The sequence below is a fragment of the Salvelinus fontinalis genome, chromosome 2 (genome assembly GCF_029448725.1).
Source record: "Salvelinus fontinalis isolate EN_2023a chromosome 2, ASM2944872v1, whole genome shotgun sequence".
NCBI lineage: Eukaryota > Metazoa > Chordata > Actinopteri > Salmoniformes > Salmonidae > Salvelinus > Salvelinus fontinalis.
The window spans coordinates 55,777,921-55,793,396 of NC_074666.1; the positions used below are offsets into that span (position 1 = coordinate 55,777,921).

General features: G+C 44.6%; 1 protein-coding gene across 3 annotated transcripts in view; it reads left to right on the forward strand.

The window, feature by feature from the left end:
* Positions 1-14,717, forward strand: part of ppp2r2bb (protein phosphatase 2, regulatory subunit B, beta b) — a 109,910-nt gene extending 95,193 nt beyond the window's left edge. For all 3 annotated transcript variants that reach the window (XM_055879087.1, XM_055879098.1, XM_055879105.1), the window contains exons 3-9: positions 544-709; positions 1,338-1,450; positions 5,891-6,068; positions 11,712-11,876; positions 13,099-13,268; positions 13,499-13,590; positions 13,720-14,717. In XM_055879087.1, the coding sequence (XP_055735062.1) occupies positions 544-709; positions 1,338-1,450; positions 5,891-6,068; positions 11,712-11,876; positions 13,099-13,268; positions 13,499-13,590; positions 13,720-13,999 (1,164 nt within the window). In that variant the 3' untranslated portion in view covers positions 14,000-14,717. The remainder of the gene's footprint in view (positions 1-543; positions 710-1,337; positions 1,451-5,890; positions 6,069-11,711; positions 11,877-13,098; positions 13,269-13,498; positions 13,591-13,719) is intronic.
* The last annotated feature ends 759 nt before the right edge of the window (positions 14,718-15,476 follow it).

A 15,476-nucleotide genomic window follows, 5' to 3' on the forward strand; every position in this document is an offset into this window, starting at 1 on the left:
GGCTGTTATTGAGCTATCTCGCTGGCCCTTACTACAGATCCTGACAGCCTTACAATAGATTTAACCCACTTTTGCCTGATTTCTCATAGTTCTACTCAACAAAAATACCTTATGGAGGCACAAGGTCTGTACTATGTCAGCAGTTATGTCAACACGTATAATGCCGGAGAGGGATTTTGGTGACTGCTCAACATACTACAGTCCCCATGTTTTGTTTGTTCCTGGGTAGTTCCTGGGTAGTGTGCGTATGTATGCTTGATCTAGAAAGCAGAAACCAGGCCATCGACACTGCTGCTGCTGTGAAAATCTTGCGTTGCTGTTTCCTTACATTTTGTCTATTCAATGCAAATAGGAATCCCTACTCTCAAATTGTGTTCAATGTACCCCTCCTCTGTATCCTCATCCCGCAATATCATTATCTTAATTTCATTGTCAAACTTCAAACACTGGCCTTTTTTTCGTTTGCATGTCTGAATAGCTGAATAATCCCAGAACATCTGGCCATTCTTCCACAAACTCCCAACATTGTCCTTGTTGTTTCAGAGTAAGAACCAGCCCCACAGGAGAGGGGAGTACAACGTTTACAGCACCTTCCAGAGCCACGAGCCTGAGTTTGACTACCTGAAGAGCCTGGAGATCGAGGAGAAGATCAACAAGATCCGCTGGCTGCCTCAACAGAACGCTGCCTACTTCCTCCTCTCCACCAATGGTAAGCCGCACAGCCAGTTTTAGGGAAATCGCCATATTTTACTGCTCACTTGTCGACGTTAGTGTCTGCTAATGGTTCCATTACCTCCATTACATCACCTGTTGCATAACACAGCCTTATTGATTTTAGCCAAGCAGCTGCTTTATGGAAAGGTCTTCATGTTAAGTGCCACAAGAGGCAGGAAGTGGCTCTTCTCAAGTTACATATTCACATATTCATCAGTCACTCCATTGACCTTTACAATACTGCAGTGCCCCTCCTTTCACATTTCACTAAATGTATGAGACGGGGAACTTGCATCAGCAGACAGACTCCTGTGAGGGCAGAGGACATCAGTGGAACAAGCTGGGCTGGCAACAGGAGGCTTTAATCAGGTTAATTGGAGGCTATTGATCTCAGCTGATATATCTGCTATCTATTTATGCCATGCCAACCCTCCGCAGTGGCAAGCTTCCAATACTGTAGCAGCACAGCAGATCGAGCCGCACACCACTGAGTCGCCCTCCTACCCGCCTCAGCGCAGCTAGCTATCTCCCCAAGCCAGATCAGCACAGTACACCTTTCGTTTAGCCTATCCCTCGTCTGTTGTTACGCATCCCTCTCTCCCCTCCTCCTCTCCGCCCTGTAGATAAAACAGTGAAGCTGTGGAAGATCAGTGAGCGGGACAAGAGACCGGAGGGCTACAACCTGAAGGACGAGGATGGGAGGATCCGAGACCCAGCCACCATCACCGCCCTGCGGGTAAGATGCCAACCCATGCCCCACCACGGTGTCACCACAGCCTCCGGGCATCTCTGTGCCCACCCGCCCAGTGCTACACACAGAGGTTGAACACTGATGTCATCCTTCCTCTGGCAACCTGTGTCATTATCGCTCCCTATGGCAGTCTAAGCCTCTATCTCTCCCCCAGTGCCACTGAGGGATTAAAGAAACTCGCCTGGTTTCATATCTTGCCAAATGCACATGTCTGTCAGTGTGAGGGTGTGGAGGGGTGTTTCTGGCTCTTAGAGGGGGGTAGGGGCGGGGTAAGCAGGGGACACCAAGCGCCAATGCTGCTGACTGACCAAACATTAACCAGGTCCAGTAGTGACCCATCTGTCTCCACCATCCTGTGACCAGGGGTCCTCATGGGGTCAAATATCACCCCCATCTCCATGGATACACAGACAGCAGGCTGGGACATGTCCGAATCCACTCTATTGGTAGCTGTCAGATGGTAAAGCCACGATGGTAGATTATAGCTGGTGTAAACAGAGGTCTTAAGATGGGTAGAGCTTTGTTGTCTTTTCCTTTATAAACATAAAATGCCAATTTTCATCTTTGTTGTGTTACATGAAAGAAAACCCCCAGAACAAACATTGGAATTGAATCCTCTCTTTTTCTCCTCCACTCTCATTATATATAAAAAAAATGTAATAGACATGTTTTCCTTCGTTCAAGAGCTCACACTCCGCACTCCTCAGTAAATATCATATTGATTTAGGAGAGAGGTGAGCAGTGCAGAAACTGTATCAATATTTCGACCCCTGGCTCGTGCCAATCATCCCTCTCTCCTCATGCTCCCATTTTCCACTCTGGGCCCAAATTGACCCTTACGCAACACAGCCTTTGGGAATCAATAGAAATCACATTACGGTTGAGAGATGGAATTGTGAAACATCATTGAATGGGATTAAGTTAGTGGGAGGGAGCGACAGTGTTGCAGGCTGTGCTTGGCTTGGACAGGAGCTCACCGGAGCTGAGTACCGGCAACTTCAATGTTCTACTGCTTGAGCTCCTGCCCCTTTTATAGAATATTAGCTCAAAAGTATTGTGGAGCTTCGGCACCTAAATGTAAGCAGTACCGGCACCCAAAATGAGTACCGGCACCTATTTCATTCCAAGTCAAGCACTGGTTCGAGGACTGGCACAGACATTATATTGACCAGATACTCTAGTGGCTGCTCTAACAATGAGAAAAAATGGAAGGCAGTCGGGAGTAAGGCAAGATCAGGTGGGATAATTAGAGCCAATGAGAAGGCAGATACGCGTGTACAGGCACCACAGGCACAACGGTTTCTGCTAGTTACCACAGCCACAAAGTCAAAATGGGCTCTGTCGTAAAAAGTCCTGAAAACAGAACATTCATTTTTTTTTGTATTAATTTAAGGTTAGGTTTAAAATCACATTTTAAGAAGAGAAATTGTAGAAATAGTTATGGTTTATGATTTTGTGGCTGTGGTAACTAGTGACGACCAGGCACAACTCCAATAAATAGTGTGTTTTCGCAAAGTTGCCGGGATGTCACGTGTCCTACTTATATCAGTACACTCGTAACAACCTAATCATTACGAAACTTCTATTAGATCAAGTAAGTCACACCTGGCAAATATGCCAGTCAATTATTTGTTAACCAAATTTGACACTCCCTCATTGACCTACATACAAAAACTCCTCGCTTGGCGAGCGAAGAAAATGTCTGTCAGTCACTCTGAGAGGAAACATGATGTCACCCATCAGAGAGGCGGGATGTACTGTCAGTCTGTCCCGGTGCCCTGCAGAGGAGACCTTACTAACTGACTACACTTAACCCTATGTGGGACCAGTACAGGATCAATGTTATTGAAAATGTCCACTGCTCACTAGCATGCATACCACTGTGTATGCTATGCTTATAGTGAGATGGTACACTTAAGGAGGATTTACTATCCATTTGGGTTGAAGGTGGGTTTCCCATGCCTCTCCTATCCTGTCTGAACATATCACCCGCTTGGCTTGATTTATGTCCAGGTCTTTCTATTGAGTAATAACTGTGGACCGAAGCAGCTCCTCCCAGCGCTGCCTCATCTGAGAAACAGACGTTGATGTATGAGTTAATGACCTCAGCAGTCTCTGCAGCATGCTTCTCCTCCACCTCTCGCTGTGTGATGGTGTGACCGTGCCGTGGCGCTGAGAGACACTCATCATGCTAGCAGACTCATATCTGATAATCATTGGCTGTGCTGCGCTGTGTCTCTGTGGCGTTGACAGATGGTTTGTGTTCACTGTCAGACAGATACCCAATAATGGTCAGCCAAGGAGGCGCCCAAGAGTGAATGCACATTAGTGAGCATGTCCCACTCCCCCTCTCTGTCACTAGTTATCACTGTCACTCATTACTTCTCTCTCTCTCTCTCGTTATCACTCATTACTTCTCTCTCTCTCGTTATCACTATCACTCATTACTCCTCTCTTTCTCTCTCTCTCTCTCTCTCTCTGTCACTAGTTATCACTATCACTCATTACTCCTCTCTTCCTCTCTCTGTCAAATTGTCAATAGACCGTCTCCCTCCTGGATTCTCCATATTCCTTTTCCCCTCTACTTCTTTCCATAGTCTCTCTCCCCCTCCCTCTGATGTGTAAATGTATCTTTCCCTTTTGTCTCTCCCGTGCCGACCCTATAGACCAGTGGTAGCACAGATTATTGTCTGGGACAATATACGAACGCTTTTGAGAAAGATGATAACAACTAAAATAAAAATGTTATCGAGTAAATGTTTCTTTCTTTCTTTTCTTATTATTTTCAATAAGAGATGACAATGCAATGAATTCAAGGTTATTTGTTGATGTAAAAATCTAAATTGACCAATTGTAAGGTTGTGTCATTAGATTTGGGGTGAGGTCATGAGAAATTCTGGCTGAAAAAATGGCCTCCCCGCCCCTGAAAAAGTTGAATACCACTGCTATAGAACATTAGAGACTGAGGGATTATGGCTGAGGACGGTAGAAATCCAATTCCAAGTGTGAATTGTCTGTGTGTGGGTGGGTGTGAGCGGTGTGTCTGTGGGGAGAGCGGCTGGAGGGGCATTTATCACTTTGCACAGACAGGCGAGGGCGTGTGTGGGTGTGTGAGGGGGAGTGCTAGTGAAGGGGGGGGGGGTCTCTGGCGAGGAGCTGCAGGCTACAGCTGCTCCTCCTGTATGGCCGTTAAGCAGCTCTGTGAGGGGTTATCGTTTACCAGTGCTTTTATTGCTCTTCCAACACAGCCAGAGGAACCACAGACAGACAGAGGGAGGGGGCAGTCTCTGTCAATAACACACACTACAACTGACAGCTCCACACAAATGAAGGAGCAGTCTGGACTAGTGCTGGACCAATATACCGTACAAACCTTAATTTGGGATCTAGATATCTAAAACCGATTTCATTGTTTTGGCAAATATGACGGTAGAAACACCCGCATGCCTATATCATCAATTGGAACTTGTGAACGGCCACAAGGTTTCCTATCTCCTGCAGTCATTGTCAATCATAAAACCCTAATGCTCTTCTGTAAGAGTCCTCCTCACATCCAGAGATAATGACCATGATGCATCAGCACCAGCCTCCTGCTGATTCCACTGAGTTGGCAATGCATTAGTCTAAATTGCGAGGCGCGTAGGAGACAAAATCTGGAACATTTGTCGGGAAAGGAGCCCATAAAGTGTGCGAGTGTGGCAGACAAGGCCTTGCACAGTGGGGGCCTGGGTCTCTCTAGGGGCCCCCTGTTGCGTGGCTGGTGTCTAGGGGCCCGGGCTGAGATTTGTCATCATTAAGGAACCCTACTCCCTGTGAGAACATGGGGTTCCCCATTATGGGCTGGCTAGAGGAGCTCTCAGTTCAGTCTCACACTGTCAGAGTGAAGAATGAACAGCCCGCACTTGAAATACTGCACTCACTGAATTACTGACTGTTGAATACACGGGTGATTTGATGTTTATAAACACATATTTTTCTTATTCTCTTTCTCTCCCTCCATCACTCTCCCATTTTCTCTCTCCTCCCTGCCACTCTTCTTCCCTCCATCGTGCCCTCCCTGCCACTCTTCTTCCCTCCATCGTGCCCTCCCTGCCACTCTTCTTCCCTCCATCGTGCCCCCCCTGCCACTCTTCTTCCCTCCATCGTGCCCTCCCTGCCACTCTTCTTCCCTCCATCGTGCCCCCCCTGCCACTCTTCTTCCCTCCATCGTGCCCTCCCTGCCACTCTTCTTCCCTCCATCGTGCACTCCCTGCCACTCTTCTTCCCTCCATCGTGCCCCCCCTGCCACTCTTCTTCCCTCCATCGTGCCCTCCCTGCCACTCTTCTTCCCTCCATCGTGCCCCCCCTGCCACTCTTCTTCCCTCCATCGTGCCCTCCCTGCCACTCTTCTTTCCCTCCCTGCCACCCTCCTTCCCTCCCTCCTAGGTGCCAGTGCTGCAGCCCATGGACCTGATGGTGGAGGCGACGCCCAGGCGGGTGTTCTCCAACGCTCACACGTACCACATCAACTCCATCTCCGTCAGCAACGATTACGAGACCTACATGTCCACAGACGACCTGAGAATCAATCTGTGGAACCTGGAGATCACCAACCAGAGCTTCAGTATCCTTCTCCCAACAAACATACTGTAGATGACTAGACTGACCGCTGAGGAACTCATATTAAGAGATTGTCTCACTTTGGAAGATGTTTTCATTTTTTGTTGTTGGATTAGCTCATTCATGATGATGTATGCATCACAGTCAGGATGTTAAGCTAGAGGACAGAAAATATATACTATTAATTCTGAATTGCATTATTTCTCAGTTTCACAGGGAATGAAATAGGTATTCAGTTTAAAGCTCTTGTATGCAATAGAATTGGGCCATTCCGCCGAATCGGTGCCATTTGCATGTTGTAACTTTTCAAAATGTAACTTCATTCTTTATCTTTTTTCAGCACTGTATCTAATCACAGACATTTTAACTATTCAAAATGTGTAATGGTCAATCAGGCAATTTTTTAAATCTTTTTTTTTACAAGGTGGAAGATGGTTGCATTTTTCTCAGTCCTGTTACCAAAACTCTTACAAAACTGTTTCAATATAAATTAAAAGTCATGCCAACTAGTTTCTTTGTTTCTCCCTCAATAAAGTGGGTACTTTAAAGAAATTATTGGTTACATGTTGAAAAAATATATAGCTGTAGATAAAAAGTCATATGCAAGCGAAATCTTTTACATTTTTTTAACACAAAGCCATTTTTTATTTTTAAGGGAGACCCCAACCTCAATTATATCAAAAATCTATCATGTGTTTTATCAAACAATTGTTTAAATGATGGACCAACCATAATTGAAAAATAAGTGGTTTATCTTTATTTTTAAAAATAAAAAACAATTAAGTAACAGGAATGAGCACTGAGTAACAGGAATGAGCACTGAGTAACAGGAATGAGCACTGAGTAACAGGAATGAGTGCTTGTGTGTGTGAGAATAACTGGATGTCAAAGAACTTCCTTCAATTAAACAAAGATAAAACAGAGGTCATTATATTTGGCCAAAAAGATCTGAGTCTAAATAGCAACATAAAGCAGTAACAATTGTGTGTGTGTGCTTTTGCATGAGTGCGTGTGCGTGTATGTGAGCGCGTGCTTGTGTGTGTGTGTGCGGGGTGGGCGGTAGAGAGAGAGCGAGAGAGAGGTGTGAGTATCCCCCTGCAGCATGTGTGTCTGGCTCCTGCCTCTGCACAGCATGGGTTCTCAATCTTCCTCTACAAAAAGGCAAGAAAGACAACAAATACAAAAAGCTGAGAATATTAAGCAGATCCTCAGATCTCCACATTGACTACCAGTATCTAATATTAACTTGAAAGTACTATTTTCTGCATATAAAACACGACATACAATTGTATTTCATATAGAATTGCAATAAATTTATGAGCAAAAACTTGCCTTTTCTAAGAAACAGTCTCTAGTTTGGCCCAGACGTCGTTGTCAATTTCCATGTGACGACCTGTGACTTGCCTCGCTGGTGGGATGGTACACAGGAAGTCTTGAAAGGGGTACCAAAGGATGTCTTCGCGTGCTAGCCAGCAACAGCTGTTGGCCCCAGTCCTTTTCATACAACGAACCTTGACGTGTGTGTTTGTGTCTGGGATGATGCCAGGGTACAGTTGACCGTCGTACTTCAGCCACACACCATTCACCGACAACCTCAGGACTTTGCCACTGATTTTCTGTGGTCGTGGGAGCCTTCTGTCAATTTGAATGTGAAATGCTTTGCATTAAAAAGCACTCACAGCTCAGAGGATGTCTTGCTGTGCACAAGCAGCTGACATCCCTGTAGGTCAGCTCTCCGTGGACTAGGTTTACTGCCTGATGCATCTTCATCGTAGCTGGAACTGGGCTATCTGGAGGCGTAGTGAGGTGCTTCGTGGCTTCTATCCTGGACTTGATCCTGTAGTAAAGTCTCCCTCCACTTTTTGCGACGTCTGCGCTTTGCCCCTCTTACTAAATGTTATTGACTGTTTTCTTCCTGCCTTGTCCTCCCTGTATTTCTGCTGTTCCTTCTTTTAAGTATCTCTCTCTCCTTTCTGGGTCGGCATGGCGGCGAGTGCGATAGCGCGATAGCGTTTCTGCGGCAACCTAATCGATTGGCTCCCTGTAAGTAATGTGTTCACATTGTAAAACTGAAAACACCTTCAGTAATTCCAACTGTAAAACTTAAAATCAAGAGAATAGTATTATAATGAATCAATGTACAGTATATACCACATTTAAAATGGCTATTTCATTCAAACTCCTCACTCCTGTTACTCTTATTCAGTCCTGTTACCCTTCATATGAGTAACAGGACTGAAAGTAACAGGACTGAGTTTTTAGCATAGCATTTGCAAACACAGGAAATGTAGCCACATGGCATCAATGCTAATAGCATGAGAACACTTAGCACCTTCAAGTGGTTTACCAAAACTATCTAAAAAAACAAAACAATACCTAAATTATTTCTTAGATGTTAACAGGACTGTACTTTGAGATTGACATTCTCAGTCATACTTACAATATGATAAAAAAAATACAGATAAAAGAGTGAGAGAACTTACTTTTGGTCTTCCCATGGCCTTCAGGACACTCAAATGATGCTACTTCCTGTTGATCATGTGACTTGTGAAATGTCCCACATTTTTAGAGTGGGGAATGTGTCAGGCTAACAGGACTGAGTGAAAACCTGGGGACACGACTAAAATGTGTGTTTTAACTAACATATTATGATTTTCCGATGAAAATTAAAATGTTATGTCTAGATTGGAAATAGAGTCACACAATAATACAAAAATATAAGATTTCTGAAGGATTATATTCATTATTTTTCATGGTGAAGTGTAGTGTTAGAGAGTGGGGATGGGCTAAAATCCATTTTTTTCAGTGTTCTAGGTAGTTTTTATCAAGGCTTCACATGATGTGTTTTCAAATTGCAATTAGGACAAAGTGCAGGACACTTTGCTTGATAATAATAATATAATGTATTATACACATACTGTACACATACTTTTCGTGCATATTTATGCATGTAATGTCCTGGGGACGGAAAAGGCACCGATTTGGCGGAATGGCCCATTTAGTGTGTCCTATCAAATTCGTACTGAGAGAATGTGAGTTGACATAATGTAGCTAGACCAGTCAGGTTTGGAATTGTCTTGGTTATGAAACACTGGGATAAAACAGAGAACGAGGCTTAAGTTAAGAATACATTTTGACCATTTACATTTTCTCCCAATTATGCTGCTACCTATGAAAGGATATACAGTGCATCCTGAAAGTATTCAGACCTCATGACTTTTTCCACATTTTGTTACGTTACAGTCTTATTCTAAAATGTATTAAATTGTCCCCCCCCCCCCTCATCAATCTACACACAATACCACATAGTGAGAAAGCAAAAACACGTTTTTAGAAATGTTTGCAAATTTAAACTGAAATATCACATTTACATAAGTATTCAGACCCTTTACTCAGTACTTTGTTGAAGCACCTTTGACGGTACAAGCTTGGCACACCTGCATTTGGGGAGTTTCTCCCATTCTTCTCTGCAGACCCTCTCAAGCTCTGTCAGGTTGGATGGGGAACGTTGCTGCATCTCGTTGCTGTTTGATCGGGTTCAAGTCCGGGCTCTGGCTGGGCCACTCAAGCACATTCAGAGACTTGTCCTGAAGCCACTCCTGCGTTGTCTTGGCTGTGTGTTTAGGGTTGTTGTCCTGATGGAAGGTGAACCTTTGCCCCAGTCTGAGGTCCCGAGCGCTCTGGAGCAGGTTTTCAAAAAGGATCTCTCTGTACTTTGCTCCGATCATCTTCCCCTCAATCCTGACTAGTCTCCCAGTCCCTGCCGCTGAAAAATATCCCCACAGCATGATGCTGCCACCACCATGCTTCACCGTAGGGATGGTACGAGGTTTCCTCCAGATGTGACGCTTAGCATTCAGGCCAAAGAGTTCAATCTTGGTTTCATCAGACCAGGGAATCTTGTTTTTCATGGTCTGAGAGTCCTTTAGGGGCCTTTTGGCAAACTCCAAGTGAGCTGTCATTTACTTAGGAGTGGCTTCCGTCTGGCCAGTCTACCATAAAGGCCTGATTGGTGGAGTGCTGCAGAGATGGTTCTTCTTCTGGAAGGTTCTCCCATCTCCACAGAAGGACTCTAGAGCTCTGTCAGATTTACCATCGGGTTCTTGGTCACCTCCCTGACCAAGGCCCTTCTCCCCCGATTGCTCAGTTTGGATGGGCGACCAGCTTTAGGAAGAGTCTTAGTGGTTCCAAACTTCTTCCATTTAAGAATGATGGAGGCCACTGTGTTCTTGGGGACCTTCAATGCTACAGAATTTTTTGGGTACCCTTCCCCAGATCTGTACTCGACACAATCCTGTCTTGGAGTTTTACAGACAATTCCTTTGACCTCATGGCTTGTTTTTTTCTCTAACACGCACTGTAAACTGTGGGACCTTATATAGACCAGGTTTGGCCGGGGTAGACCGTCATTGTAAATAAGAATTTGTTCTAAACTGACTTGCCTAGTTAAATAAAGGTAAAACAAAACAAACAAACAAAATAGACAGGTGTGTGCCATTCCAAATCTGGTAAAAACCATTGAATTTACCACAGGTGGACTCCAATCAAGTTTTAGAAACATCTCAAGGATGATTCATGTTAACAGGATGCACCTGAGCTCAATTTTGAGTCTCATAGCAAAGTGTCTGAATACTTGTGTAAATAAGGTATTTCGGTCTTTTATTTTTAATACATTTGCAAAAATATTGCTTTGTCATTATGAGGTATTGTGTGTAGATTGACGATGAAAACAATTAATTTAATCCATTTTAGAATAAGGCTGTAACGTAACAAAATTTGGAAAAAGTCAAGGGGTCTGAATACTTTCCGAATGCACTGTAGATCTATATGGCTCATCGTATGAACCTGCTGATGCCAGTGTGCCTACAAACCCCCTTAATCAGATCTTCCTCTTAACAGAATGCTCATGGACTTCCACTGTTCCTTTAAATGGAAGGTAATTTGAGCTAACAGCTTGGTTGATATTTACACTGGGTAGATAGCAATTAGCAAGCTGCTGGTATCTCTGTCTATATCCCCCCTGGGTCTTCATATGTCTGCCTCTCTGTCACTCTGGCCATTATCCATTATCTGGTGCCAGTCTCTGTCCAGCAGTCATCTGCATCCCATCCCAGGTGTGTGTCAGAGAGAATCCAATGAGGTCATCTTTAAACAGGCGTACATCCCCATTGATCAACAATGATTTCCACTTTGAGGTTCTCTGCAGATCACAGATGAGATGCCCTATGCAGAGCAGAATGGATGGCTGAGCTTTGGGGCCCTGGGCACATATTGAGCTTCTTATTTACTGAGCCTCTTTACTGGATCAATCACAGTGCTACTGGCTAGTCAACCTCTCTCCTCAGCTCTCATCTCCTGTCTCTCTCTCTCTGTGATGGATCTGCTGTCATTTCCCTCCTCCGGATCAGCGCTGGTTTCTGCCATTCCTTGACATTTTTTAAAGTCTTATTTTTTTTAACCTCATGCTATTATATTTTTTCCTTTTTTTTTGGTGCTTACTCCGGCAACCTCTAATGGGTTGCTATGGGTTTTCCCTTTCCTCCTCTTGTCCAATAGTTACTTGAAAGTCTCAAACTGTAAGCTATGAATTGCATCAGTACTCCTCTATGTGGTTGAGTTCCTTTACCCCCGACCCCCCCCACCCCAGACATTGTGGACATCAAGCCGGCCAACATGGAGGAGCTGACAGAGGTGATCACAGCAGCAGAGTTCCATCCCAACCAGTGTAACACCTTCATCTACAGCAGCAGCAAGGGCTCCATCCGCCTGTGTGACATGAGGGCCTCAGCCCTGTGTGACAACCACTCCAAATGTAAGACCGCCTCTGCCGCACCCCAAACCACTCGTATGCCTGTGTATTGTCAGCCGGCTCCATGATAAGGGCCAGGAGTTTTTCCCAACCATGAGTTGACTAGGAAAAGCTATGGGGCCGAGTTGTCCCAGGCAGTCAGGTCACATGATCAGGGAAAACTGCTAGCCTTTAAGCATAGGCCACCGGGGCTGTTGTACGCTCTGAAGCCCCTATACTTCTATAACAGTCTATCTACTCCATTCTAACAGGTACTGTGTCACTAATTGTTAGTCATTTGCTGCACAGTGATAATTCGTATTGGTATGATGGGACCCTGGCACGGTTGTTGGTAAATTAATTTATTGCATGCTACATCTTGTTGAACGGAGCTAAGCTGCAGGTGGACATGTCTTTGTGAGATATTATTGGAAAATAAGGTGGAAATGGAGGAAAACAGAGAAGCACTATGATGTCAAGGGGGATTTTATCGATTTTTTTCCCCCTCCAGTTGTTTTTGGCCATGAACTAAGTTCTTTGTAAATGGTGGACCAAAAAATCCACAGGATACAGTGTGTATTCCTCCATGGCTCTGAGTTGATCCAAACACACAGTGATATTGATGTTTCAAGGTCAGTCAAGGCTCTGTCCCTGAGCCCCAAATCATCCGTTTCCACCGGGCTGAACATATTGACGGATCATAGAGAGACAGGAGGTTATGCAGTGAGACCAGCCATATTATAACATCTATTATTGGCACATATATCGTGCATTTAATATCTTAAATAAGCTCACAGTATTTGTGTGTTCAATTATTGACCGTTAGGAGCTGCATTTGCATTTCAAATCAATTATCATCCTGTTTGAGAGTGGATAAAGATCGACTCATAAAGAGGAAAGATAGATGATCAATTCCCAGAAGTAAATAATCAAGTATTAATGACGCGTTTGCAGTGCAAAATACGACTATGTTAATTACGTGTTTTACTGAGAAATAAATGTCTTCTAACATGATTTATCATGGCTTTCTATTTAGCCAATATTTATCAGTGAGATTTATTATTTCTCTCCTTTTCCTTTGCATATTTAGCAGTTGTTTAGAAGAGCCAGCTGATGGCTTAAAGTAGCTGGTGCAGTGTGAAAGTGATTAATCAATCAACTGAAGCTGTAAGCCAGAGAGTGGCTTCTCCAGTGCTTTTTGGCCAGATGTTAACACAGCTTGTTCCTCTGTCTGTTCCCCCTGCAGTCTTCGAGGAGCCGGAGGACCCCAGTAACCGCTCCTTCTTCTCTGAGATCATCTCCTCCATCTCAGATGTCAAGTTCAGCCACAGCGGGCGCTACCTGATGACACGGGACTACCTCACTGTCAAAGTGTGGGACCTCAACATGGAGAGCAAACCTCTGGAGACCTACCAGGTAGAGTATACCCCCTCGTTACAACACGTACACTTTTGTTTTGTATGTGTCAAGCTTGTTATGGAGACCTTGATACACTGTAGATCATACAGCGTTCTGAGCATGTCTGCACATCGCTGGGTACAAAAAAGAAATATGCAAAGGGGAAATACCAGAGCCATATATTTACCGAAAACATATGGTTCTGGAAAATATATCTCCATTTATTTCCCCCTTTTTCTCTCTTCCAGGTGCACGACTACCTGAGGAGTAAGCTGTGCTCCCTGTATGAGAACGACTGCATCTTCGACAAGTTTGAATGTGTCTGGAACGGGTCTGACAGGTCAGTGACCGCCGCTGTATTAGGATCGGTGGGACTGGAGATCTTCATACTTTACATCATCAGTAGATACGGTTGGATGAATGGGATTGATGTGTTGCGGCATCCCCCCCCCCCCTTCTCTCTCCGTAGTGTGATCATGACCGGCTCCTACAACAACTTCTTCCGCATGTTCGACCGCAACACCAAGCGTGACGTGACCCTGGAGGCGTCGAGGGAGAACAGCAAGCCCCGGGCCATCCTGAAGCCCCGGAAGGTGTGTGTGGGAGGCAAGAGACGCAAGGACGAGATCAGTGTGGACAGCCTGGACTTCAGCAAGAAGATCCTGCACACCGCCTGGCACCCCTCTGAGAACATCATCGCCGTGGCCGCCACCAACAACCTGTACATATTCCAGGACAAGGTCAACTAAGGTTGAATGGACGAAGAGCAGAGCAGCACAGACCAGCATAGCGCGCCCTGGCTGGCTGGCTGACTGACCGCGCTCACCTGGGGACTGGGAGAGGGCCGCAAGGCTGGGAATCTCTGGCCGCACTGCAACTTGTGAAGAAGAGACACTGACAGCTTTGCAGCTTCCTCTCTCTCTCTCTCGATCTCGGAGACTTGCCGCCATGTTGTTGTAAATCCAGGGTTGCCCTCGGTTGCACCCAGAACATTGAGAACGATGGCTGTCAACGCCTGTTTATTTTGTTTTTCTCCATTTTACGATTTTCTCCCTCAAAGTTGTTGCTGTAGTTTTGATGGATATTGCACAGGAATGCAGGGATGATACTTTTATGTGTATGTTCCTAAGTAGAAACAGGAGTACTTTGCATTGGGGAGATGGAGATGAACTGAGAGACTGGCTCCACTAACTCACCCTTTGCATCCCTGAGATGACATGCTTAGATGCTACTGAGATGGTGTGAGCTTGACACCCTTTGACCTCTTCTCCTGCCCCCTCTGTATCTCTTAATTTATTTATTTATCATTTCTCTTCATGAAGGTTTCAAAACATACCTGCAGAGGAACGGATGATGTTACTGGGTAGGATTGATTTTAAACAATGTAGCAAGCTTTATCTTCCATTTTTTTTAAAAATACATTTACAAAAATACAAAATGTATAATAAAAAAAATGAGTAACCTAAATAGTCATGACTTTTTATTATGGGCTCAGTGATCCCGGGAACAGTGGGAACAATGAATCCCGGGAACAATGAATCCAAAACATTACTCTCTCTTTAGCCACGTTTATACTTGGTGCTGTGTTCTGATCCTGTCCACATTCTGATTGGGCAGACAATTAGTGTTGACCAGTGGTTCACAAACTTTTTATAGTCCCGTACCCCTTCAAACATTCAATCTCCATCTGCGTACCCCCTCTAGCACCAGGGTCAGCACACTCAAATGTTGTTTTTTGCCATCATTGTAAAAGCCTACACTATATGACATATTTATTAAACAAAAGAATGAGTGAGAGTTTTTGTCACAACCCAGCTTGTGGGATGTGACAAAGAACGCTTATAGGACCAGGGCACAAATAATAATATAATAATAATCAATAATTTTGCTCTTTATTTAGCCATTTTACATATTACATTTTATTTGTTCATCGAAAATTGTGAAAAACTCACCACAGGTTAATGAGAAGGGTGTGTTTGAAAGGATACACATACCTCTGCAATGTTGGGTTGTATTGGAGAGAGTCTGTCTTAAATACTTTCCCACACACAGTCTGTGCCTGTATTTAGTTTTCTTGCTAGTGATGGCCGAGAATCCACTCTCACATAGGTACGTGGTTGCAAAGGGCATCATTGTCTTAACGCGATTTGCCAAGACAGGATACTCTGAGCGCAGCCCAATCCAGAAATCTGGCAGTGGCTTCTGATGAAACTGCAACGCTTGTTG